At 45.0% G+C, this 25,290-nt stretch overlaps 1 protein-coding gene across 1 annotated transcript in view; it reads left to right on the top strand.

The window, feature by feature from the left end:
- The window catches only part of ANOS1 (anosmin 1), a 177,140-nt gene that overhangs the window by 14,590 nt on the left and 137,260 nt on the right, over positions 1 to 25,290 (top strand). Inside the window, exon 2 of the mRNA XM_071212938.1 lies at positions 16,505 to 16,552. Within this exon, the coding sequence (XP_071069039.1) occupies positions 16,505 to 16,552 (48 nt within the window). The remainder of the gene's footprint in view (positions 1 to 16,504; positions 16,553 to 25,290) is intronic.

Here is a 25,290-nt window from a genome sequence, read left to right as displayed (position 1 = left end):
CTTTCTTTTGCATCACATGTAATTCCTCATGTTTTCTCAAGTGGTCTCATTAAAATCTATCTTTTAAAGTTTATATTAAAATATTCCAGCATCCTGACAAATGGGTTGGAATATTATATAAGTCAGAGTATAATGACAAAGTGCTCTGTTTTTGTTTGGTTAATTGTTTGGCATGCTACAATGAGAAACACATACAGACGCACAATGAGAAAGCATATATCACAAGAAAATATGACAAAAACCAGACATTTAGTAAAGTCAACCCAAATGGGGAAAAAACCCCAACATCTTTCAAGTAATTTTTTTTTTCATACTTAGATTTTCCCTTCTGTTATACAAAGGAAATTCAATGAAATTGAGCGTTCGGAATATGCCAGTTATAATTACCTATCAAGCTGGTAGTTGTTCCTTCACCATTAAAATAGATACTTCCATGATTTATTGAGTATATTCCAAAATGAGTTACTAAAATATTCTGTAGGAATGCACATGGAAATAACATTTTCATTTATGGGGTGTTGTGTATTTTTTCGAGTAGATATTTTAAAAGTGGTTAGTGATATTAGCACTAGATTCCAGTTCGTGTTCCCGCGAGACTTACCCTCTCCGGCCGCTGTTGATGCTGGTGAGTCAGTTAGCTTGATAACTGAAAATTGCTCCTTAATCTCTGTTGGTCAACAGGCCAGCTAGCAGGCATTCATGTGCCTTGCGGGGGTAGCTCATTACCAACAACAGATCGCACCTGTCAAGCCCTGCAGCTGTCAAGCATTCATTCTGGAAACTAATAGGGTGATTTGCAGTCCTTTAAAGTCAGCTTTGCTTTTTACTCTCGCTGCCAGCACGAGCAATAAATCACGTCTCCACCTCGTTGTTTTTAATGAAGACGGCTGTGCACTGAGGAGAGACCCACTTGGCCTCGCCGGGACTGGGCATCGTTACATTGATGAGCAGGATATGGTCCCATGACCTGGCCTTGAACGTTCAGAAGCAGAAGGGGTCTTTAGGGGTCAAGACTGAGAATTATACACACACAAAAGCACACATCCAAATATCAATGTGTTCCTTTATGAAGAGGACAATTTTCTTTAGTAACTGGAATGCCAGGAGATCCCTTAGAAAGCAGGATGAAGTAGCTGGAAGTTGGCTTGGTAAACTTAGAGCAAGGGAACAAAAAGAAGTGAAAGATTTTGCATGGTATTTCAAATAGCCTGTCCTCATCTTGTTGCAGACCCCTTAAACTACAGGTTAGCAGGCCCCAGCTAGAGCTTCTCCTTCTGTAGGTTTGGGGTGAGGCCAGAGAAGGCGCATTTCTACCGAGCTTCCAGATGCAGCTGATGCTTCTCGTGTGGAGAACACACTTGGAGAACCACTGTTTAGAAATTATTCGTGCTGTCATGGTGGTTTCTTTGTAGTGCCCCTCTCTTTTGCCATGTTCTAGGAGTGAAGTTTTCTTTTGTCTCCCCACCTGCTGGTTCTTCATCTGACACGCCTTTCCTTGTTCCAGTTGACATAACATTTATTAAGTTTTATCTTCTCAAACAGCAGATTGCGATGGGGCCCTTGACAAGAATGTTATCAAGGACAGAGTCTCAGCTGGAATCAAGGATACCCACCATCTTTATTGAAACATGGGTTACGACGCCAGCTGGAAAGATGAAGGGACCGTTCCCACATCTTCATATGTGTGTGTTTGAGCACTCTAGGTCTAGTGTGGGAACCCTGTTTGAATGTCTTGGGCCGCTCAAGCAAATACCACGAAATGGGTTGAGTTAAACAATGGGAATTTATTCGCTCATGATTTGAGGCTGGGGAAAAATCCAAATCGAGGCATCAGTAAGGTGATGCTTTCTTCCAGAAGACTGGTGTTCTGGGGCTGGCTGCTGGTGATCCTTGGTCCTTAGCTTTCCTTTCCCATGGTGGTGTGTGCTGGCCTCTTCCTTCTCTTCCGGGTTCTTTTGAGGTTGAGCTCCTTGCTTCCTGTGGCTTCCTTGCTCTGTATCTGAGTTTCATTCTCTTATAAAGGACTCTAGTAATAGGATTAAAATCCATCCTAACTGAGGTGGGCCACATCTTGACTGAAGTAGCCTCATCAAAAGGTCCCGCTTACAGTGGGTCTGCACCCACAGGAATGGATTAAAATTAAGAACGTGTTCTTGTGGGGTACAGCCCTCTAAACCACCACAAATCCTGAACAGAAACCTTGAAGAGGAAGGGTCACTAGGGGTCAAGTTCTAGGGTGACACACCTAAACTTGGAGCTCTTGATGAGAGTGGTAGAACACATGAGCATGGATTGATCACACCGGGTTAGCATGTGGCTGGCCAAGCCACCTCACTGTAATTGAGTGGCTCTTCCATGCTTATTGAGGCAGCCTATTTTCACCATAGAACTGGATAGCTTGACCCTAAACAGTTGACATTATGGGTAACCAATGCCTCATTATGATGCATCCATGTGCTTTAAGATTTAAGAACTTTTTTTTAAAAGATAGACTTGGGATGTGTCACTGTCGGGGTTGGAGAGAAAGATGGGTTCAAGTGAGACACCACCCTCTCACATACACTGGGGGAAGACATTGACAAGGAGTTGGCCACCAGGAGCCACCAGTGACAGGAAGTGGATGCACTTGGGAGGCAGTGAGGAGGCCTGAGTTGAGGAATAACTACTGATAGTGACTTTTAAAGCAAATGGGGGGAAAATGTAAAAATGTTAAAGCAGAGATTCCCAGTTGACATTGGGAGGTAGTTGGAACAAGGTAGTGTTTTGTTCTATGGCTTTGCTTTTTAATGGCCATATTTCATTTTGAATTTTAAATGTTAAGAATAGTATTTGATAGTCTTGGATTTTCATGTTCCCCAAAAGGGGGTTACATCCTCCAAATTTAATTTAGTGCAAACCCTGCATTAAATAATTCTATTGATTCCTTACAATTGTTTTGTAAATCATTGCATCTTCACATTTATGATTCTTTCTAATTGTTTTAAGCAAATATTTGGACCTTGAAAGACTTGAAACAGCCAAATGATATAAAATTCCTAAGACTGCTCTCATTCGTAAGCATTTGGAAACCATTTTCTTTGTTATATCAAAACTTATCGAGGGCTCTGGGAAGTCTGACTTCTCCACAGTAAACCACATGAGCTGCGGAGGCTGTCTGAGAACATCTAAGTGCCCAACAGTTGCTCCTTCTGGGCAAGCATTTCTATCAGTAGACTCTGCATCCTACCACCTAGACCATGACCTTGAGTTTATATGCTCAAGGGTGGTCCTCCTAAAGATCTTGGTGACACTCTTAGATCAAAGCCTCATTTCTCTCGTTATGGAAATGAAGAAATTAATTTTTCTGAGACCCGCAACCTACTGTGGGTAGATGTCCTGGAATGTAAAATAGGGTCTTGTGACTCATAGTTATGTGTTTTCGGTTAAAATATTCTTTTTCTCTGAACCAATGAGTGGTCAAGTTTTAGGCTTTCTGGGCCCCAACTTCCTCTTCTACAAAGAGAGAACATTGCACTTGAAACCCTGATAACTCGCAATTCTCAGGACCTAGAAATTTCCCCAGAGTCTTGGGTCACCACTATGGGTGATGGCTTTCACATGTGGTTCAAATCAATGGCATTGAGTAACTCGACGTGGCCAGACATTTCTAGGCATGCCAGTTCTTAGGCTTGCTGCTGCCAGTAGATATTTGCTCCCCTCCCTTTTTTCTCTTCCCTTTTCTCCTCACATAGACAGGATGGACCCTGTTTTGTGTTTTTCTCTTCTGGTTTTGACCTTTTCTTTTTTTACAGCATTGCAAATGTTTGGGTTCGGGTTATTAGAGAATTTAGTTGACTGGAGAGAAAACTGTCAGCAGACAGTAATGTGCAACTCTTCGACCTTTGTGCTTTAATGGATTTCTGAGATTTCATCAGAGCTCATGGATGGAAAAGTCAAGGAGGCGGTGTGGCATGTTACTGGGACATTGCAACCTCCTTCTCTTGGAAAGTTCCTTGTATTATGAGACAATTACATGTCACTAACAAGTTACATTTGTGTTGTTTTCAGCAAGATGGATTAAATGACCCTCACATGTCTTCCCTCATTTGTAATTATATGGTATCATCTGAGTCAGAATGCTACAGTTTACAAACATTTTGAATGGGTATTTGGAGTTACATTTTGGGTTCCCTTTTCTTTCCTGGTTGTTTTTGGAAAACACGCTTGGCCATATTCAGATAGCCCTTCTAATTCAGTAGGGAGAGACTGACAGAGGTGCCGACTGAAGCACATGCTTTATAAAGTGACTTGTAATTTAGAAGAAGTTCTTAGATTTGGAGTCCGACTTGGCTCATGTCATTAATTGTGAAGAGTCAGAATTCCAAAGCCCTCTAGTTTGGATAAAATACTACAGAAAATGATTTTTCTGTTGCTTTTGAACAAGAACAGCTTTTGTGGACAGCTTTTCCCTGGTAGGACAAGGTTGAGTCCTAATGGAGCTAAGAGATCTCTCCAAGTCATTGTTTTAATAACTGGCTAGGTGGTTTTAATTTTCATTAAAAGTTTCCTGATTATGCTTCTCTTGTGGTCATGTATAAAATATCCCACAGTAAAGAACACAGCAGCAACAACAACATTTAAGGAAAGGAAAAACTGAAGACTCTTAAACACTGCTAGTTATCATGTGTCACTTAAAGTTTATGTCTGTCCATTGGAAATGTGCATCACACGAGTCTTTCCAGAGGATCATAATAAAGAAAGAATGTAATTAAGAGTTGTGTACTGCTTGGTGTTTTTTTTTCCACATTTCTCTTGCATATTTTTCTTCTTTGATAATGGTTTTGTTTTTTCATAGGAAGGTTGGATGGTGGTGGCATTTTTTAAAAAATCTACTGTTTTTCCTATCAGTTGTTTGGTACACAGCCTTGTACTAAAGTTATTTTTAAAAGAAGAGGTTTTAAAAAGTAACTGCCAATGTCAAGTTGAAACACCCTTATATTGTTAATTAGTGAATATCCTCCTCAGAACACAGTTGTCTTAGTTCCCTAAAAAGTCCGTCAACCTGAAGTGAAGCTGTAGTTGCATCCCAAGCCAGATGGATCGATTGAGCAAGAGCTTGGGCATGAAGTGTGGAGATGTGTTCTTGGGCTAGAATGCTTGCCAGGTAACCAGTGTTGCATGTGATTCTGCCTTCGTCTTCCACCACTGGGAGGGCTCCATGTCCATGCAGACCTTCCAGCATCCTCGGCCAACTCCCCCAACACCCTCTACTTTTCATAAAATGTGGCTCTATCTTTTTGCCTTTCCTGAAACTGCTTTCTCTCCAAACCCTTTCTGTTGGAGACAGCTCATTCCCTCATCCTTTCCCTGAGGAGTATGACTGGTTTTCACAACTTGGGTTATTCATGAGCTCTTCACAGTTTTGGGATTTGAGGACAGAGGGTGTTGGGCAGTGCTCTCAGGATCAAGGCCTGAGGGGGCGTGGAGGAAGTAGTGGGGGCAGAAACAGGAGTAGGGCTGCCATGCAGGTACAACAAAGGCCTCAGGAGCCCCACAGCATGCTCTGGAGCTGGGAATACCTTGGAAGTTGTCCTGAATCGGGGCAAGAGGTTGGTCCCCAATACTCCAGCCCCAAAGTCATTGGATATTGGCTGCCCCAAGGGGCGTGGCCTTGGGCTGGCAGCTCTCTTCAAGTGCAGTTTCAGCAAGTGGGGAGAGTGTTAGCTGTGAACCTCCTGCAAGCAGGGACAGTGTTTGCTTCAGTCATGGTGTTAGGCGGGTGGTCTCTGGGAGGTGCACCTCAGTGGCACTGCAGGGGCAATGGTGCTTGGCCTTCTAGCACAATGGCTTCTTCTAGACAATTAGTCCGTTACATTATATAACAAAATTCTCCTTTTTAGGGCTGATGCTGTCCCAACCAGTAACGTATTTTGGACCCAGTCAGCAGCCAGAACTATCTTGCATATTTCAAACTCCAGTTTCCCATTCTGAGTGTAAACATTTACTATTTTAGTGCTTTCATTCACGTTCTACAACTGCTGTATAACTTTTAATTAATTAATTTCATTATTTTAACTTCTTTATACTAGGGAAGGAGTTAGGTTTACAGAAAAATCAGGCAGAAAATACAAAGTTTCCCTATGCCCCCATTATTACTAACATTTTTCATTAGTGTCGTACTTTTGTCAACGAAAGAATGTTATATTTACACTATTAGCAAAAGTCCAAGGTTTACATTAGGGTTCCCTGCTTGTGTTGTATAATCCTATCATTTTTTGTTTGCTTTATTCTAGTAACATTCACAAATTAAAATTTGCCTTTTAACTGCATTCAAATATATGCTTCACTGTTGTTAATTACATTCACAATGGTGTGCCAATTAAGCATTAACTCCTTAGTCCCTACCCCATCCCAGCCCCTGGTAAACTGCATTCTAGTTTCTGATTCTATGAGTTTGATTATTCTAATGATTTCAAATTGTTGAAATCATTTGGTATTTGTCCTTTCGTGTCTGGCTTAATTTCACTCATCATATCGTCTTGAAGGTACATCCACGTTGTCACTTGAGTATCTTTCACCTCAAGATCTTCGTTCCTTAATCCCTCAAACCTCTGACAATCGATTGGCCTAGAGTTTAGCACATTTGCTGCGTTGTAAGAAACACCTAGGGCGTTTGTTAATCACAGGCTCCAAGGTCTGGCCCTATGGAGTCTGTCCCTGGGAACCTGTGTCTAACAGGTATCCCTGACTCCCTGAGTTCTTCCTGGTTTCATTTCCCATATCCTGTGTAGATTCCATGTCACTTTTTCCAGTCACTTTTTTTTCAGTCATTTCCTTCTTTTGCAGAATTCTAATCCTGAATCCATCGAGCTGTAATAGCTTCCTACTTGGACATGTCCACACAACCCTATGGAATGGTGTTGCTAAAAATCCATAGTTCTTAGCCTCAGCTAAACTTTCTGCTCTCCGTCAATCTTTCCAATGTACTTCTAGTCCACTCCCACTCTCTCCTGCCCTGTAGCAAGTAGTCCAAAATTTCACCTCTCTCAACCCCACCCCCCAGAAACTCCCTTCTCTTTGAAAATTATATCAGTTCCGATTTCACTGAGAAAAATGAAGGGCACAGGTAGCTCCCACCCCCAACTTTGTGTCATTAGAAAATCTGTATACACATTCCATGTGAAGATCATAAAAATTCATACTGGGTTTCCCTTAGGTGTTTGGTGTGGGGAGACCTCCATACATCCCCTGGCGATACCCCGTTCCTTAGGATTACAGGCTTATGTGCTATAACCTCTCTGTCTGTTTAAGAGGTTACTCAGAAGGAGTTTCTAATCATTTCCTGAAGGCAGATGAGGGGAAATGGACAGCCACCCTGAAACTATCAAGATGGTGCCAGTACTGGGGAGAAACGGGATTTGTGTGGAACCAACATAGATTTATGTGTAACAGTTCAGTGACTCTAAGAGGCCATTGCTGGGACGTCAGTGTAACCCTAAGAAAGACACCTGATAATAAAATGATGACATATTGTTGATGACAGTCTTTGATAGAGCATCATTCCGTTGCACCAACAGCTTGTTGCTTTGTAATACCTTTCATCCGTCCAAGAGATTGGGCAATATATCCTGCCTTCCTTTGTATTTTTTAGCATGAGAACGGCAATCCTTTTGTTCGTGTATCCGTCATAAAGTACAGGACAACTTCATCTTAAATCCTCTGAAGCACTGGTTGTTAGTTTGCAAGAAATATGTAGAAGTTCAGTCTTTTCTCCAGTGAACATTTGTCAGGCCCTGTATTTCTTTGCTTTTCTGTGCACACCATCGTTTCAATGCCAACTCACAGTCTAATCATTTTATTTACATTGAAATGATCATTAAAGCCAGTATGTGCACACAGTTCAGTTTCAGGTGTGACAGTATACGCAACTATGACACGTGTGATGCGATGATGACTGCCGTGATGCTACCTGGCTGGCAGCGTGTGTCGTGTTCAGTTTGAAGATGCACCGATGTAAGCTGTCGGCATCAGATTGTGTGTCTAAATGAAACTGCACTGCACTTCTTAGGATTTGCCCAGGACTGTTGAAGGGCGTGATTGCAAGCACAAAGCAGTGGAGCCTGCTTGGTAATCTCCTTCCCAGAATCCATCGCCCCTCTCCCGTCTGCCAGCCTTCCTGTACGGTGCTCGTGTGATTACCGTGGATTGCCCGTGAGGCCGGGAATCTCCGCGGTTAGTGGGCCTCGGATCCCAGGCAGGTGGTGCTGGTTGCCACGCAGGCTCAGCCAGGGGGGACCAGTAAGCACCCAGCCCACTGTCCCCAGCAGCCCCCTGCCCTCAGACACCCCCCGCGGGGACCTGTGGGACGGTGCCTCTGGACAGCTGCCCGTAGGCCACAGGCCAGAATCTCAGACCCCGTGGATTTGCCTGTGCCTCTTTTGCTAACAAAAGCAAACTGTGCTTTTATATGAACCTTTACAAGAGCATTTGCATCTCACTCGTAAGCCACCAGCCTCAAAGTCACCGATCCAGGCGTCTGGACCCCTTCCATCCCTCTGCCCTCCTCTGTCGCGTGTCCTGGCTGCTCTTTCTCCTCTTCCCTTCCCAGCTCCGTCCTTCCCCAGCGGGGACTGCTTGGAAGGAGGGCTGGAAGCAAGTGGGTGTGGCTGGCAACGTGCCCAGGCCTGCCCACCTTGCAGCAGGTGGGAGGAGGGCGGGCCTCCCCTCTAGGCTAGGCTTTGCGCTCCCCACCTTCACGTGCTTTTCTAGACGGGTGGCTGGCCAAGAGCACCTGGGCCCAGGAGTACACACAGGGGAGGCAGAGGCCTCGGGCGAGGGCTGTGCCAGCCTGCTCTTAGGGTCTGCTGCCACCTACGCGTTCTCCTGTCCTTGTCGGGAAGGGGGCTGTCGGGAAGGGACGTTTATACTGTCACTTCTTTCTCGGGTTCTCCACAAACAATGCTTTTTTGTCCAGTTTATCGTCAGTGCGCTATGCTCATGCTTCTTTTGTAATATGAGGCATTTACGAATTTGAGTTATCGCCCTTAATGCTCCCATTAAACCTGCTGAAAACTGGATTTATCTCAGCATGAGTCATTTATTCCATCTTGAAATCTTCCAGGGCTTTATGTGGTTTTGTGCAGAGGGCACCATGTATCAAAACTTTCTCCTGAAAATATCAGTTTTAACCTCAAGTTTTGTTTATGAAATTACAGCTGTGGCAAGAATGAACAAAAATTCAGCGTACCTGCTTGATGGAGAGGAGGTTGAAGATGGTTGCGTGAATGTCTGAAGAGAGGCTAACTGCTTCTGGTTCTATGATAGTTCCCATATTCTTACAGGCAGAGGAAGCAATGGAAAATTTCTTTTTTCCCCTGCTTCTCCACATAAAAAATTCATGAGATATTCCTTATCAAAATTCATAGTAAAATGTTAATAAACTGTGTTCTCCCCTGTACTATATTCGGGCACCTGTTGCTTTAGAAGTTTTCTGTACAAGATTTTTACTTGTCTGTAACTATAAAAAGATCTTTAGTATGATACTTATTACTTTGTATTTGGTTCTGAATGCGAGGTTTGTCCCCTCCCCGCCCTTCATTTTTTGGCATTGCTGTGTGACTCTCTTGGACATTTAAGATAGAGCTCCTAAAAGCTCTACCCAGAGAATATGAAAAACCTGCTCACTTGAGCCTGCTAATTTCATTCTTTCCAGCTCCTCATGTCCCAGTGATTGAATTGCAATTCCTTGGTAGTGCCATTGTTTGCTGCTCAGTGAGTTGCTCAAAAACAGTATTTAAGATCATGTGCTCTGACCGTGCCAGTGGCTCCAGAGTCCCCCAGGATCAAGAGATGTGGATGGACTCTGATGTCCGGCTGCCGGTGGGCTGGGGGCAGCAGCATGAAATAAACACAGCACGAAGTGTTTGTCCTTGCCAAGCACGGTAGACAGGGGCCGAAAAAGGTGCTGGGAGCCAGGAGAGCATGGGACAGGGAGCCTGTTAGGTACAGACATGGGATCAGGGATGGCTTCCCAGAAGAGGTGGCCCTCGTGGTGACCTGAGGGATGCGTAGGTGTTCACTTAGCGGAGGGAAGAGCTCTAAGCAAGGACAGCACAGGGACTCTGACTCTCAAACGAGCTTCCAGGGGGGAGGAAGTGAAGGAAGGACCCTGCGGCCAGGGGCATTCCAGGGGCGGTGGGCAGGGCGCGCGTCTGTGTTTGCAGAGAGCTATGCTTTGATACGGTCATGCATTTTTTCCCTATAAATTCAACTAAATGTGTGGGAGGTATAGAACTCAGAAAGAAATTATTGTTTTAGATGGACCATGGCTCCTGTGGTCACTAGCAAACTTAATTAAAACTTATCAAGTGATAAGGCTTCTGCCTACCACACGGGAGGACCCAGGTTCAATCCATGGGACCTCCCGGTGAAAAAGAAGACGAGAAAGCGTTTTTGAGCAGTGGGCCAGTGTCCACGCAGTGAGCCAAGTGCCTGTGTGGTGAGCCAAGTGCCCGCGTGGTGAGCCAAGTGCCCGCGTGGTGAGCCAAGTGCCCGCGTGAGTGCTCGCATGGTGAGCCAGTGCCTGCGCAAGTGAGCCATGCAGCAAGATGATGACACAACAAAAGGGAGACAAAGGGGAGAGTCAAGGTGAAGCAGCGACCAGAAACCGAGGTGGCGCAATTGACAGGGAACCTCTCTCCACATCAGAGGTCCCCATGATCGAATCCCAGTGAATCCTAGAGGAGAAAAAGTGAGAAGAGAATGACAAAAAGAGAAATAGATACAGAAGATCACACAGTGAATGGACACAGATGGCAAAAACAGTGGGGAGGGGAAAAAAATCTTTAAAACAAAACCACTTATCTAGCCATGCCAATAACTATTCTCAGTTTTATTCTCTTGACCTCTTTTGGTTAGCTACTTTTTAAACAATGTGAGTTCTGAGTATATTGACCATAGAAAGGAATATCCTTATAATAATAAAGGAAATCAATTCTACCATACCATGGTTCCAAAATATCAGGCAAATATCCTAGATTAAAATGAATTCCTAAACTTTAATCCGTTCCTTCAATTGAAAAAAACCTTGCATGAAAACAGAATCGCCAGTTGAGAGTCACAGCTACGTGTTTGTCCTTTGCCAGAGTCGATGAAGTTAAGATCTCCTGGGCCGGCGTCTCTCTCAAATGCTCCTTGCTGGTGGTGACGGCTTGGTGGTGTGTTCTCAGACTCGCGCGCTCCTCCTCTCGAGGCTCCTCCACTGGGTCTCAGCCGCCACCTGGTTTCCTGAAAGGAAACGTGTGGCAGCTCTTACGTTCCTTTTCTCCATGCGGCTTCATCCCCTGAAGGGACAGATTGTCAAAGGGGAGAGCATAGATAACCAGTTTTCCTTTGTTTTTATCCTTCTCCTGTGGGTTGCCTAAGTGAGTGCAGTGTTTTCTTCAGGTGAAGCTTTGGAGAATGACTTTTCTTGAAGGCAAAATCAAAAGGATAGAAATGGTCTTTGGAATAATGGCTGGGTGCAGTTGCAGGAACTTATATAAGCTCTTTGAAAGCTAGATTGACTAGCACTGGTGTTTGATGTAGTTAAACCAATAAAACCCAGGATGTAATCTGTATATAATTACAAAAGTCCCGCGCCTGATCCTACCTGGAGTTGACAATAACAATTCTAGAAGCAAACGTCTTTCCCTTCTAGTGTACTGTGAGTCTTTATCTTTGCCAGCGTGAAGCCGGAACAAGACTTTATTGCAAGTGCTGTATTTTATTTTTATTGTCAAGTGGCTTAACAGGCGAAGGCTGTTGTAATCTGACTGACACCGCCCGAGGCGGGCTGTTGAAATGCACCGGATTCTTCTTTTCTCGTTGTTCCTCTGCTCACCAGCCTGACAGGTGAGCAGGCAGGTGGGTGGGGCACGGCCTCGCACACCTGGCCTAAGCAAAGAGGCCAGAGTTCATCAGGGCTTTCCTTGCTGCCCAGGTGCCACCCCGCAGGGCTCTTTCTTACAGGTAAAAACCTATGGCGAACTTCGATTGATAAAGGCAAAATCACACAACAGCTGCAAAATCGTGGTGTGGGGAAATTGTTGCAAGAAAAGCAGGAAACCCAAAGCCAGGAAGGACATAGAGGCACATCTGAGGTATATGGGGAAAATTTCAGCATGGAGAAATCTCTGTGAATAAATTCAGAAGACAAATGATACACGGAGACATTTTTACAACACCTAGAACAGACAAAGCATCATTACACCTAATTGATACTAACTGCTGCCGTGATTGATAACAAATGGTAAACAGCCCAGAAAAGGGAAAAAGGTAGAGACAGTGGACCGTAAAGGCAGTGAAAGCAGTATCTTACACCTCTGCTCGCCCGTCGTATGAGCAGAAGAGGAAAGATTGCAACCACCCGGGGAGAAAAGCAGGGTGGGCTCCCCTGCGGAGCCTCAGTCTTAGGAGTGAATCGGTGAGCCCAGGGCTGGGGGACACGGGGGAGCTGGGAGATGCCAAATCCAGGCTGGCCCCCACCCCAGGAGCAATAACGGTGAACGCCACCAGCGAGGTCACGTCAACGGAACAACCTCCTTTTTCCTGACATCTGACCACGTGGCACTGAGTCTGCTAAATACTTTACAGGGATTATTTTTTTAATCTTCCCAAACTGTCTTCCCTCACAAAAAAGCCATTATATCATAATTTTCGTGCTTGCTTGATGTCTTCCCAAATATTTCTTAGTAATGACAGAGCTATGTGTCGTGGGGAAATTTGCTTCAAATGAAAATGCCTTGATTGAGGAGCTGCGTTCATCCTGATTCCTAATAAAATGTAAGCAGTGCAGCAGTGGACTCTGGATGCAGGATTCATTCTCATTTTGCCAGGTGTATGAGCCAGGCGAGGAGGAGGAAAGGTCAGCCTGAGTCACGGAGGAGGATTTCCGCTGGAAAGTGGAGGCTGGGCAACCCAAGGCCATCTTTGTAGGATTAATAATTTTTTGAGGCTTGGCCATTTTATCTGCAGTCGAAAGGAATAAATGGAAGCCATTTATGAGAAGGGTTTCTCACAGCCCTAATCCATTTTTCTTTTTTTTCTTTTTTTCCCCAACTCTCTAATAGTCACTAAATAATACTTTAAAAAAAAAAAATTTCTGAAGTCAAACACCAGTGTAATCCATTTTCTACCAGTTTGCCCAATCTTTTCTCCTGTTTTCTGTTTCAGCCCATCATTTGTTTTGCTTCCTGAGCAAGTGATATTTAGGGCTGCCAGGACAGTGTCTTACCTCCATCCCCAAGTCTGTCAACCTGGAGGCACCTTCACAACGCAGTGGGTTATTCCCAGTTGAGTTTGCTCACTGGCTTCACAACTATAGATACTGTACTTGACTTGCTGACTCTGTGTTCTTACCTGTAAAATGGATAAATGAAACTTGTGCCATTATACAAGACAATTGTGTGGGGTGAATATGCCCGACACAGAAGCCAGCACTTATCCCATAGGTGTGGTCAGTAGTATAATTATAATAATAATAATGATATAAGTTGGTAATAATAATAAAAGTCAAAGGCTTATTACCCTATTAGTAATTTTTTGTCAACCACTGATTTGGGGGCAGGCAGCAATTGCCATGCCTGCTTTTGTAGCCTCAGTCATCCTCGTGTGGCCTTTAGCCACAGTGCCATCTGCTTAAGAACCAAGGACTGTGGCAGTTGCTTGTGTGTAAAAGAGCCGAGGAAGAGTGAGGGAGCCCTCTCCCCAAGATTGCGCTGTAGCCGGGGACTAAGACTTAGATGAGGGGAAATACCTGTACAGCAGGAGAGGGTGTCATCAATTCCCCAAGCATGGTGCAGCCAGTGTAGGGAGACTTGAGGTTCTCCTTCTCTCCTTCAGAGGAAAGACGTGGAAAGGAAGGAGCCGGAAGCCCGCGTTGAGTTTCCACTCCAGGGAGCAGGCCCCGTGGTCTGACTCGAGGAAGCTGAAGGTCATCAGACAGTGACCTGTGAACAAGACGTTCAGGACTTGCCTTGGCCGGGGCCCCCAGGCCCGAGTTCATCCAGGCCAGCACTGGGTCCCTTAGGAAGGAACCGCTCTGCTCTCCACCTGCCCCTCTGGGCCGTGGGCAGGGAACGCCCAAGGCGGGGCACAGGCTGCTTGGACAGGCCTGGCTGCAGCCCGCCTTGCACAGTGTAAGCAGGGAGCCCCCTTCCCAGGCCAGGTATTGAGGTGGTCTCAGTTAGGGAGTGTCTCCAAGCTGCCTCGGACCCTGCTCCGGCTGCTGCAGAATGTGCTTCTCACTGTCTGACCCCTGCTCTTTGCAGTCGGGTCCCTCACCCTGCCTGTGGGTGCTGGGTTGCTCCCTGAACCGATGACGTCTTGTAAAACACCATCTGCAGATTGCGCCTTCTTCCTGGCTACCAGCGCCTGGGGAGCTCACCCAGCCTGCCTTTTGTCTGGCTCTGGCTTCTGCCCCATCTCACAGTTTCTCTGACTCACGCCTGCCAGCTCGCAAACTCAGCTCGACTCAGGTCCCTGCCCGGTGTGAAATGACTCCGTGTCCAGAAATGAACGCCGACCTGTAGGGAGACGAGGGCCGCAGGTGTGAGGGCGCGTGGCTTTCAGTAGGGGTCGGCGAGTAGGTGCCAGTTTGGTTAAACCGTAGGGGTGTGTAGGAACTCCTGGGAATGAAGGCTGCAAGGAGGGTGAGGGCCATTTGACGTAGGGCTCAGCAGAGCCTGAATGTGGGGTAAGATCTTCACGTAGAAGAGGAAGCTTTCCAGCACTGCACAGTTCAACTTTACCTAGTGGCTTATTGGGAATGGATTGAATTGTGATCTGCCCATACAATGGAATTTGATAATAAAGTTAATGCTCTGTGGGACAATATGGATCCTCAGTGAAAGCAGACACACAGGACCACACACTGTGTGATTCCATTTCCATGAGAGAGCCAGAGCTGCAAGTCCCTAAGCACAGAAAGCGGATGACTGGTTGCTGGGGCCGGAGGCAGGGGTGATGGGCAGTGACTGTTAATGGACATGGGGTTTCTTTTTGGGGTGGTGATAGAAATGTTCTAGAATTAGATAGTGGTGATTGCACACTCTTGTGAATATACTGAAAAACATTGAATTGCACACTTTACAAAGTTGAATTTTATGTTATATGAAGTGTGTCTCAATAATCTAGTTATAAAAAGATTTTAAAAGAGATGTTGATTCAGTTTTCTTTTTCCAAACTGAAAGAAAAACTGTATTACTACTCTACCCATGTTGGTGCTTTTAAAATCAAATGTTTAGAGGTTCAAACATAGGAAACAAGTTATTTTGTTATACCTCCAACCTTGGACTTCAGAGAACTTGTGGCCAAAGCATCTGATATATTGAGTGATGGGTTTCTTCTAGCTCTACCAAATACCCTGTCCTCTCACTATCTGAACTAAAAGATCACAACCAAAGGAAAAGCATGACCACAATACTGGTCACGTGGAATCAGAGGTTCCCTAGAAGAAATCCTGAGGTCCAGGCTAAGAAATCCCAGTCCTTGTATGTGTCACGCATTGAGCAGATGTTACGCATCTTATTCCATTTTCTCCTCCCAGTGAGTTCACTCAGTGGGTGCTGTCAGGTCCTTGTTAGGGAGGGGTAAGCAGAAGCACAGGGAGATCAAGTAACTTGTCCATGGCAACCCATCCAGGAAGAGGGAAGAGCAGGCTTTTCACTTGGGGTCCCAAGCTCAACCTCTTATCACTGTGTGTTGGTCGAAGTCAAAGAACACCAGTATGCGCAACTGGTCACGTTACCCAAACTGCTTGCTGAGGAAGAAACTTCTAGCATGCGTTTTCCTGCTGTTTGCTGTTGTGTGGCTTAGTACACCATGAGAATAGGCATAGTCAACTTGGAATCTTTATTGCTTTATGTCTTTGTTTATAGCATAAGGTTAATGGCAAAAGAGCATTTGTTATAATCAACTTTTCTATTTTAAAAAGAGAAACCTATCAAGATGGCAAGATTCACCTTCTGTTTTTTTTTTTTTTTTTAAGATTTATTTATTTTTCTCCCCTTCCCCACCCCGCCCCAGTTGTCTGTTCTCTGTGTCTATTTGCTGCGTGTCCTTCTTTGTCCGCTTCTGTTGCTGTCAGCGGCATGGGAATCTGTATTTCTTTTGGTTGTGTCATCTTGTTGTGTCAGCTCTCCGTGTGTGCAGCGCCATTCCTGGGCAGGCTGAAGTTTCTTTCGTACTGGGCGGCTCTCCTTACGGGGTGCATCAGCACTGCGCGTGGGCCAGCTCCGCACAGGTCAAGGAGGCCCGGGGTTTGAACCGCGGACTTCCCATGTGGTAGACGGATTCCCATGTGGTAGACTGGGCCAAGTCCGCTTCCCTCACCTTCTGTTAATGCACATATTTAAATGCTGTACTCACACATATATATGTATATACATGAATATGCATATATACATACACTTATACATACATATATGTATGTATATATTCAATTAGAAAAATATTTAATGCGTCAATGTTTCTTTTCTTTTTGCAGAACAATGGTTCCCTGGTTTGGTGCCAGAATCACAAGCAATGTTCTAAGGTATGGTTCCTACATATGTATCACTATTTTTAAAAACATTTTATTTTGAAATAATTATAGATTCACAGGAGGTTGTGAAGAAACAAAAAAATTCAGAGAAGCCTCCTGTACCCACCACCCAGTTTCCAAATGGTTATATCTACGTCATCATAGAACAGTATTGAAAGCAAGGTAACTTTGGTACAGGGTGTATGCATATGTATGCCATTTTACCACCTATATATAGAGTCCTGTAGCCTCCTGCCACAGTCATGTATGTATCAGTATTTCTACACATTACCTTATTTTTAATTTTTATTCTGTACTCTTAATCATTTTGTTTTGAAGGAAAAATTGTCTTCTAGCTAGACCAGAAGATTTAATGCAATCCACTTAACACCTGATTTATTTTGCATGTAGGGTTGTCTTGCTTTTAGCACTTGCCGGTTAAATAACGGGATTCTTTCATTAAGCAGTTTGCATTCAGTATTTGAGTATTCCTTGCTGTACACACATACTCTAAACTTTGTCATTTTATTCATTTATATGTTTAATTTTTTACCGTGGACCCCCACACATCACTCTCTTTATTTTATATATGATGGTACTTTAGCTCCAATCTGGAAGTAGGTTGTTTTATAAGCAGATTACATATATGAATAAAGTTTATTAGGCTTGCCCAAAATGGAATACCTGTTAGGATTATGCTGGTGTTTAATAAGGTTTATTTCATAGATGCTAGTATAAGGCCTTCATCTTATAACCAACATTTCATCTGAGGATTACATAATAATATTGAAATAGCACATTAAAAAAAAAACACCAACAACCTTATTTTGAGAGATCTCTCGAACACGTTACCTCAAAGTGATTGGAGCATAATATGCCTCAAAAGAAAACCATTAGAATGATGTATTCCTACAAGCATGTAAGCATCATGTCATTTAATACCCATGAATCTTAGTAAAGGTGAACAGAGTTCTTCTACAGATGTGAAATAAATTTGACAGTGTTCACTTTGCTCACCTCTGGCTCTGGGTCCTGGGCAGAAAAGAAGCATCTAGTTTATAGGCCTTTTATTCTGATCTCTGTACATAATACCGTAAGCATTTGCTCTGAAAAGACATTTACTGGTATTTGTTATGTTAATTGTTCTTCAACTGGAATTGTGAGTAATTTGTTTATGTCATCATTTCAGGCAAAGATCTATAGAAAAAAACACTGCGATGAGGCAGACTGAATTTTGTAAATAGTGGTTTGGGTCCAGTTTTGTTTTAGGTGCAGATGACATGGATGATACTTTGTTGCATGGATGATAATTCTTTTATAGCATTAAAAAATTTTTGACTAGACGAGGTTCATTTGAACTGTTTTTTAACATCCTAATTTTTAAAAATTGCACCTCAAAGGATTGTGGATTGTAAAACCATGTTTTGTAATTGAATGGCCAAGGCTGGCTTGAGAAGCTGTGAATTTCACAAGAAAAGAAATCAGTTCCTCTTGCCTGAAAGTAAGAACAAACTGATAAGCCACAGCTAACTCAAACGGGAATTTTGGAATATATTATTAGGGTGACATAATTTTAAGAGTTATCTTTCGTCTGGATCCTTCGGTGTGAATCCTACATATTCATCAAAGTTTTTCTCCTTTGGGTATGATCACAACTGGATGAATTTGCAGTTCACTACAGTTTGCATTTCTTTGAGATTCACGCAGCACTCAGTAGGCTTTCTCTTCCTCCTTCGGTTAACGAGGTTGACAGTATGCGAGAATAACTTCTATGCTACTGATGATGGAATGGGTCACTTGGTAAATCAGCTGAGTAGGTACTAAAGTTTGGATCCCTGGCCCCTAGGTTGAGTGCATAGTGATTGACATCTTTAAAAACCATTGTCAATAATTTTTGAGACAGAAGAGTTAAAAAAAAAAAAGACAAAACAAAAAAAAAAGCCCAGAGGGATGTTGCTGATTCGGTTTTCTGATTGCATACTTTAAAGCATAACATTTACATACTGTTTTCGGCAGTAGCGCTGTCCAGTTATTTCTGGACGCCATCTGCAAAGCCCGCCAGCCCGCCTTCAGGCTCCCTCCAGAGTGCGCCAGCTTCTCCCTTTCTAAACGGCCCTCTTCCCCCGCCCCAGGCCGCCCCCATCCCCGGCCTGCACTGATCCGAGAGCATCCCAATGGCTCTCCCCGCTCCTGCTCTTGCCCCAACAATCGAATCTCCCTGTGAACGTTAGAGAGGCTACCTAAACATACGTCACATCATGCCACTGTCTACCTCAGAATGGGTGGCCAGTGTCTGTCTCGCCCCAATTCTAACCCAAAGGCTCACCCTTAGTTTCAGTGGCCTTACGCTTTTGTACAGACCGGCTCTCCAACTCTAGCTCCTTCTGCCCTCCTCCGGCTGCTTCTCCCTCTGCCTGGCCTTGTGCCCCCAGAGAGGTGCCCAGCCGACTCCCTGCCCCCTCAGGCCTCGGCACCTCGCCACCTTCTCGGCCACGCCTTCCCCGGCACCCTCTCTCGTGAACTGTGCTTCACTGGCCGTACCACCCCCCAGCCGGTCGTCGTGGAGTTAGTCCTCTCTCTGCTTAGAGCCGGTCTCCTTCTTGGCACAGGCCTGGTCATCTTCGTTCACTCTGGTGGCCCCAGAGCATGGAACGGTGCTTGGCACGCGGTAATTGCTCAGCACGTAGTTTTGATGAATGAAGGAATGAGGCTGGAACATTTTTCTTCTCCCCAGACTTGTATCATGACTGCATTACCTTCAAGAAACTTAAAGTAAAATTTAAGTGCACCTTGCATCTGTGTCGTGCAGCATGGTTGCTGGGTACTGTTGGGCAAACCTCCGTCTTCCTGTGCTGGGTTTCCCAGAATGAACCCAGCCCTGGGAGCTGTAACTGCTGTGCCCTTCAGTCCCGCATGGCATAGACATGGCGCTTTGTCCAGCATGGGTCTGGGCCCGTGGGCCCCAAATGGGGGCCCGTTCCGCCCACTAGCAGCAGTCTTTGGGCAATGTCTGGATACATTTTTCATTGTTGCAACTGTGTGGGGACAGGGTGCTGCTGTCTTCTAGTGGGTGGGGTGCCAGGGGTGCAGCTAACATCCTACAATGCACAGGACCGCCCCCACCACCAAGAGTTACCCAGCCCGAAGGATTAATAGCACTGAAGTGAGAAACCCTGGTCTAGGCATTTGGGAAGTTACAGAGAAATTACGAACAGACACGTGTTCTGCGCGCTTTTACTTGGTTATGCGGGAGACAACAAGCATATAGTTTATTGAGCACGTGATCCCTGCCAGACACTTTTCCAGGGGCTTGTGCAGGTGAATGCTAATTCTCATCCTGCACTCTCTAACGAAGGTGAGGTAGATTGCCCTGTGCCTCCTAATCCCATCCCTTCTCTCCTCTGCTAACCCAAAGCCCCTCTTCTCAGCTGAGCATACTGTCACCTAGACGTAGACATGTACGTTTTCCCAAGCTCCCTTGTAGCTAAGCAAAGCCACCTAACCAATTTCCAGCCTACTAGCTGTGAGCAGAATTAGTGCGTAGGACTCTGTAGATGCCTCCTTAAAGGGAACCGACTTAGCTGGATAAAGCACCCTTTTTCCTCTTCCCACCTTCCTCTTCTCTGCTACTTAGAGTGCAGACCTGTGGTCGGGGCTCCAGCAGCCATCATGGACCATAAGGCTGGAGACCAGGCTGAGGCTAACCCAACAGAAAGATGAAAAGAACTGGTCTTTGGCACGGTGGAACCCCTCACTTCAGCCCTGAAATTCTCAAATTATTGGCCCAGGGGAAAGAAAGACTCTCCTGCCTTGTTTAAATGTGGTTGTACGTTTTCTGTTCTACGCACACGGCCTTGTCCCGCGGCCCCGGCTGGCCTGGGCTTGCGTCTCTGCCTCCGGCCCGGGGCAGGCGCGCTCTCCGTCCCTGGCTGCTCCTGACCGCGTCTGCATTTCCTTGGCTTGTCAGCGCTGCCGCCAGGTTGGAGGCAGGCCCACCCTGATCCCGCTGGGCCTCGTATCTTCCACGGTGCAGTTTAGAAATGAGTTCTCACCCCCAGGCCGGGGGCTAGGTCTCGAGGGTGACTCGATCTTCCACTCCGGCGTAGCCCTTCCTCTGTGCAGTCAAGGAATCAGAGGCCCAAAGCAGTGAGCTGTGACGTCAAAGACAGCCTCCCCCTCAGAGCACGGCGCTCTTCTTAGGCTCACCATGGTCCGTTCCATGTAATTTCGCTAAAGACCAGCTCACTGCTTTGGGCCTCTGATTCCTCGACTGCACAGAGGGAGGGCACAGAGGATGGTTTTGATGAGGAATACGCTGGTATTTAGTCACAGGGCAGGAGGCAAGGTACACCACTGAGCCATCTTACCAGGTGAAGAATATGCGTTGTCTCAGGGGCTTAGTTTTCAAAGTCACATTCCATTAACTACTGCGCTCTGTGCCGGGGGTCAGCAAGTGACTTCTGGAAAGGGCCAGATAGGAACTGTTTTTGACTCTGCAAACTCATTGTCACTGTCTCGGCTACTCCACTTGGCTGTTGCAGGAAAGCAACCATAGAGAATACGTGAAGGGGGTGGGCATGGCTGTGTTCCAGTTAAACTTTATTTACGGACACTGAAATTTGAATTTCATTCAGTTTCAAGTCACGAAGTTTTATTTTTTTCCAACCATTTAAAAATTAAAAAAAAAAAAAAAGACAAACATTCTTAGCTCACAGGCTGTCCAAAAACAGGGGTGAGCCCCGTTTGGCTCCTCTATGCTGTTGAATTTACGTATGCAAAACCAAACCAAAACAATAAAGCCGCATCCATCTGTTAGTACAAAGGCATGCTGATGTACTCAAACATGAACAAAATGGACAGTTTCTGACACTATTCGCTGTCTGTAAACCTTTGTTGAATGAAGGAATGGTAAACAATTGTACGGAAACGTAAATAAATCCCATTGAGTTCTAGAAAACTCAATGTGAAAATGTGATTACTAGGGTCAGGAAAATTGTGAAAGACTTCAGAATGGGCAAAAGCAAGGCGGACTGGTGTCCTCTCTATTGTGCCCTTCCTGGTTGGCGCAGCGTTCCTTGTCTGAGCTGTTTTCCTACTCTGTAAGTGGTAGGAAGCCGACAATAATGCAGAGGATTCTTGTCCATGCAAATGCAAATGAATTATGTGCAGTGGAATGCCATTGAGGGTTGCCCCGCTGCCTGCCGCGGGAGCAGACCACTTTTGCATCTATTTGTAATTGTATTCCAGCATTCTTTATTTGCGTATATGCATATACAAGCCCGTGTAAATTAAAATAAACATGTTACTGGGTCCCTCAGTATATATTGTGTTCAATAAAATCATTGGCCACGTGTTCACTTTACATTTGCCCAAGAGCCATGTCTTTACTTAAAAGTAGTGCTGGTTCAGCCTTAGTCTCAGAGTTTACTTTCAAACCTGCCGTCTAGGAATGACACCCTTGGTGACACGCTGCCTGTCTGCTGGGAGCAAGCCTGCTGGCCCTCCCCCCTTTGGGAGCTGTAACTCACTCACTTGCCTCTGGTTTTCAGTGCGTGCGCTCAAAAGCAGTAATTTAGGCCCGACGTCCCTGCCTCTGCCTGCCTCTGCCTGCCTCTGCCTCTGCCTCCTTCTTGGATCTGAGTAGGCGTTGGGTTCTTCTGCGAGCTACACCTCCCAAGTCTGAGGAATTTTCAGGGCTTCCTGAGAGCCCAAGTTAGAGGTGAGGAAGATTGGTTTTGGTAGTCTGAGCATCTGGATGACTTCACTTGACATCTGTGAAATTTATTGGATAAGGGTCAAACTTTTGAAACAAAGCCCAGTGTGACTGTGGAAGGTTTTTTGTTTGGTGTTGGATGCTTTCAGTGATTTATGTGGTAATGAGCGTAAATCCCTAGAGCCCAAGAAAACGTATTTTAAGGAGGTAAACGGAAATGCAGGCACCTGTAGAAATGTGCTATGTCCAAATACCGAAGAACCAAAGTTGGATTTCCTTGATTTCTTTGCATTTCTAATAAACAATGGATCAAAATTTCAGTTGTTTTGTATGCTTTAGATCTATTGTGATGTCCAGTCATAGTCATACAATTTTCCCTAATTTTTTTTTAAGATTTATTTTTATTTATTCTTTCCCCTTCTCCCCCCCCCCCCCCCCGCCATTGTCTGAGCTCTGTGACCATTCGCTGTGTGTTCTTCTGTGTCCTCTTGCATTCTTGTCGGTGACACTGGCAATCTGTGTCTCTTTTTGTTGTGTCATCTTGCCGGTCAGCTCTCCATGTGTGCGGCGCCACTCCTAGCAGACTGTGCTTTTGTCACATGGGGCAGCTCTCCTTGCGGTGTGCACTCCTTGTGCATGGGCCTCCCCTACGTGGGGATGCCCTGTATGGCAGGGCACTCCTGGCGTGCATCAGCACTGCACGTGGGCCAGCTCACCACATGGGTCAGGACGCCCTGGGTTTGAACCTTGGACCTCCCATGTGGTAGGCAGATGCTCTATCAGGTGAGCCAAATCCGCTTCCCTTCCCTGACTATTATACTCAACTTCAGGGATAAAGTTGATCTGCATTGAATTTCTCTTCTCCAACCTCTTCATCTCTTTAGGGAGTTACCAGCCCTTTGATAGGCAACGGTGACTGCTGAAAGAAGTGCAGGTTTGTGCCACTGGAGAATCTGGCTTCTTATAGAAATCTTCTCAAATAAATTTCCCTTTATTTTGGATACCAGTGTCATCATATGAGTAACCATCATGTCATTATTTCTTAGGAGAAAAGTATGTGATGCTATGGAGAAAAGAGAGAAATATCCTATTTCCTCAAACCAGTGATAGAACTAAAAGTTGTGTGGAAGGTATGTTGTTACAGTGAAGGTCCATCTAGTGTCCTCTTGAGAAAGCAACCTGTATGTACAATATTAGCATGATCAGAATAACTTGTCGAAGGCCAGTTTGCCCAAGGATCTTACGTTGTCCTGCCAGTTAAGGGCATGACTTCAGCACCCCAGGACAACCTGTCAGCCTGGGTCCTCCATACTTCCCAGAGTTAGTCTCTCTTAAAGAAGACCTCTTGTATTTTGCAGTTTACATGCAAATGAAAATCAAATGAGCAGCAGGCCCCAGTGAAGGTTCCATATGCAGGGATATTTATAAAGAGTCCAATATTGCTATACAGTAACATTAAAATGTATCATCTCTGCTTTAAGGCAAAAATGGAAAAAAAGAAGTGAAAATGTATAACAGGCAAAAAGAGAAAAAATCCTTACAAATGGAGTTGCTAAATAAAAAATCTGGTTTCAAAACACTGTTTTTTAAAAGGTACGGACGCGGTGCTGAGATTTGAAAAACTGCCGAAGGCTTCCATCCCTTCCCTGGTAGCGCTAGTGCAGGTGGATAGATGAGTTAATGATTTAAACAATCCGAGACTTGCTGCCCCTTTCCATCTGTCAGAGCCCCCTGCAGTGGTCGTTTGAGCCTCCAGCTTTGAAGGCAGCCTAAGCTGGTGTCCGAGATTTGCTTCCCTCCGGGGCTGTCATTCTTATGGTAAGTGTTCTGCCCTCATGCTGGGAACTTTTATCAAACATGTTAGTGTGCATTTGGGTGATCGTTAGCCTGGAAGCTGGAACATTCCAGGTCTTTTAGCCTAGAAACTAGTCTCTCCAAAAGAACACATGCAACTTCCTGCTAAGCTTGTAGCACAATCAGTATTTAAGGAAAAGAATAGGTTTTTATTTAGATTGGAATCCAATTTGTGACATGTTAATAGCTTCCAATGTGTTTCTGATTTTCCAGCCCCATCTTACGGGAGGTGGGGGCGGGGGTGGTGAAAGACAATTCCACCTGCTCTAAACGGCAAAGGAAGGAAATCAGGAGGGGAAAAGGCGCCTCCTTGTAAGCCTTTATCCTGGACTTTATCTCTTACTGCTAATTTCTCTTTCTATCTGTTGAAAGAAGATGCAGACAAAGACTTTTATTTGGTTCACAATTGAAAAGACCTTCCTTCAAACCGGCGTTAGGAAGGGAAGAGGTTCTGGACATATGAAAAACATCTGAGTCAAGATGCATTACATGGTGATTATGATCCCACAGATGTTCTGAAGTTGTAATGTGTTCATCAGAAGACACTCAGAGCGTGGATGAGCACCGATCGTTTGAAGACGGTGGGGGTCGATCCCAATGGGCAGGAAGTACCGATGGTGATTGGAGACTGGGGATGTTAGGTTTTAGGAATGAGACAGCGTGAGATTTCAGGAATGGGGTAGGCTAGAGTTTGTAGGCATTTCATGTGACTACCTGTAGCCTACCAGCCCCAGTGAGCCATAAAGTCAAAAACACGCTCTCCTGAAGTGGAAACTTCCATCGAGTTTAGGGATCAACATGCACTTTTCTGCATTCTTTATGTTGATTCCATCCCATAGTTAATCTTTGGCATGATGTTCAAATCATCTGGTAGTTATTTACCTAATTATACACAGAAATTCCTCTTGGAAAACCTAATTTGTGTTTGTGCATCGTCTACCTTGGAAAATGTCCTTGTTAGGACCTTTAATTATTACCGGGGAGTTCGGCCCTCACAACAGTTTTGATGGCTGTGAAATGACGATGGACCTGTCATCCTCCTGGAATGAAATATCAAACTCACTGTATCCTCGTGGTACCAAAAGTCCTCAGAGAGAAACAGTATTTATATATGCCTGATGGATGTATAGTTTCCAGATACACTCCAGTCTATTCTGTGATTACAGGACTAAACTATGCATCT

Source organism: Dasypus novemcinctus, chromosome X, assembly GCF_030445035.2.
Source record: "Dasypus novemcinctus isolate mDasNov1 chromosome X, mDasNov1.1.hap2, whole genome shotgun sequence".
Taxonomy (NCBI): Eukaryota; Metazoa; Chordata; class Mammalia; order Cingulata; family Dasypodidae; genus Dasypus; species Dasypus novemcinctus.
This window is presented reverse-complemented; position numbering and strand designations above follow the sequence as displayed.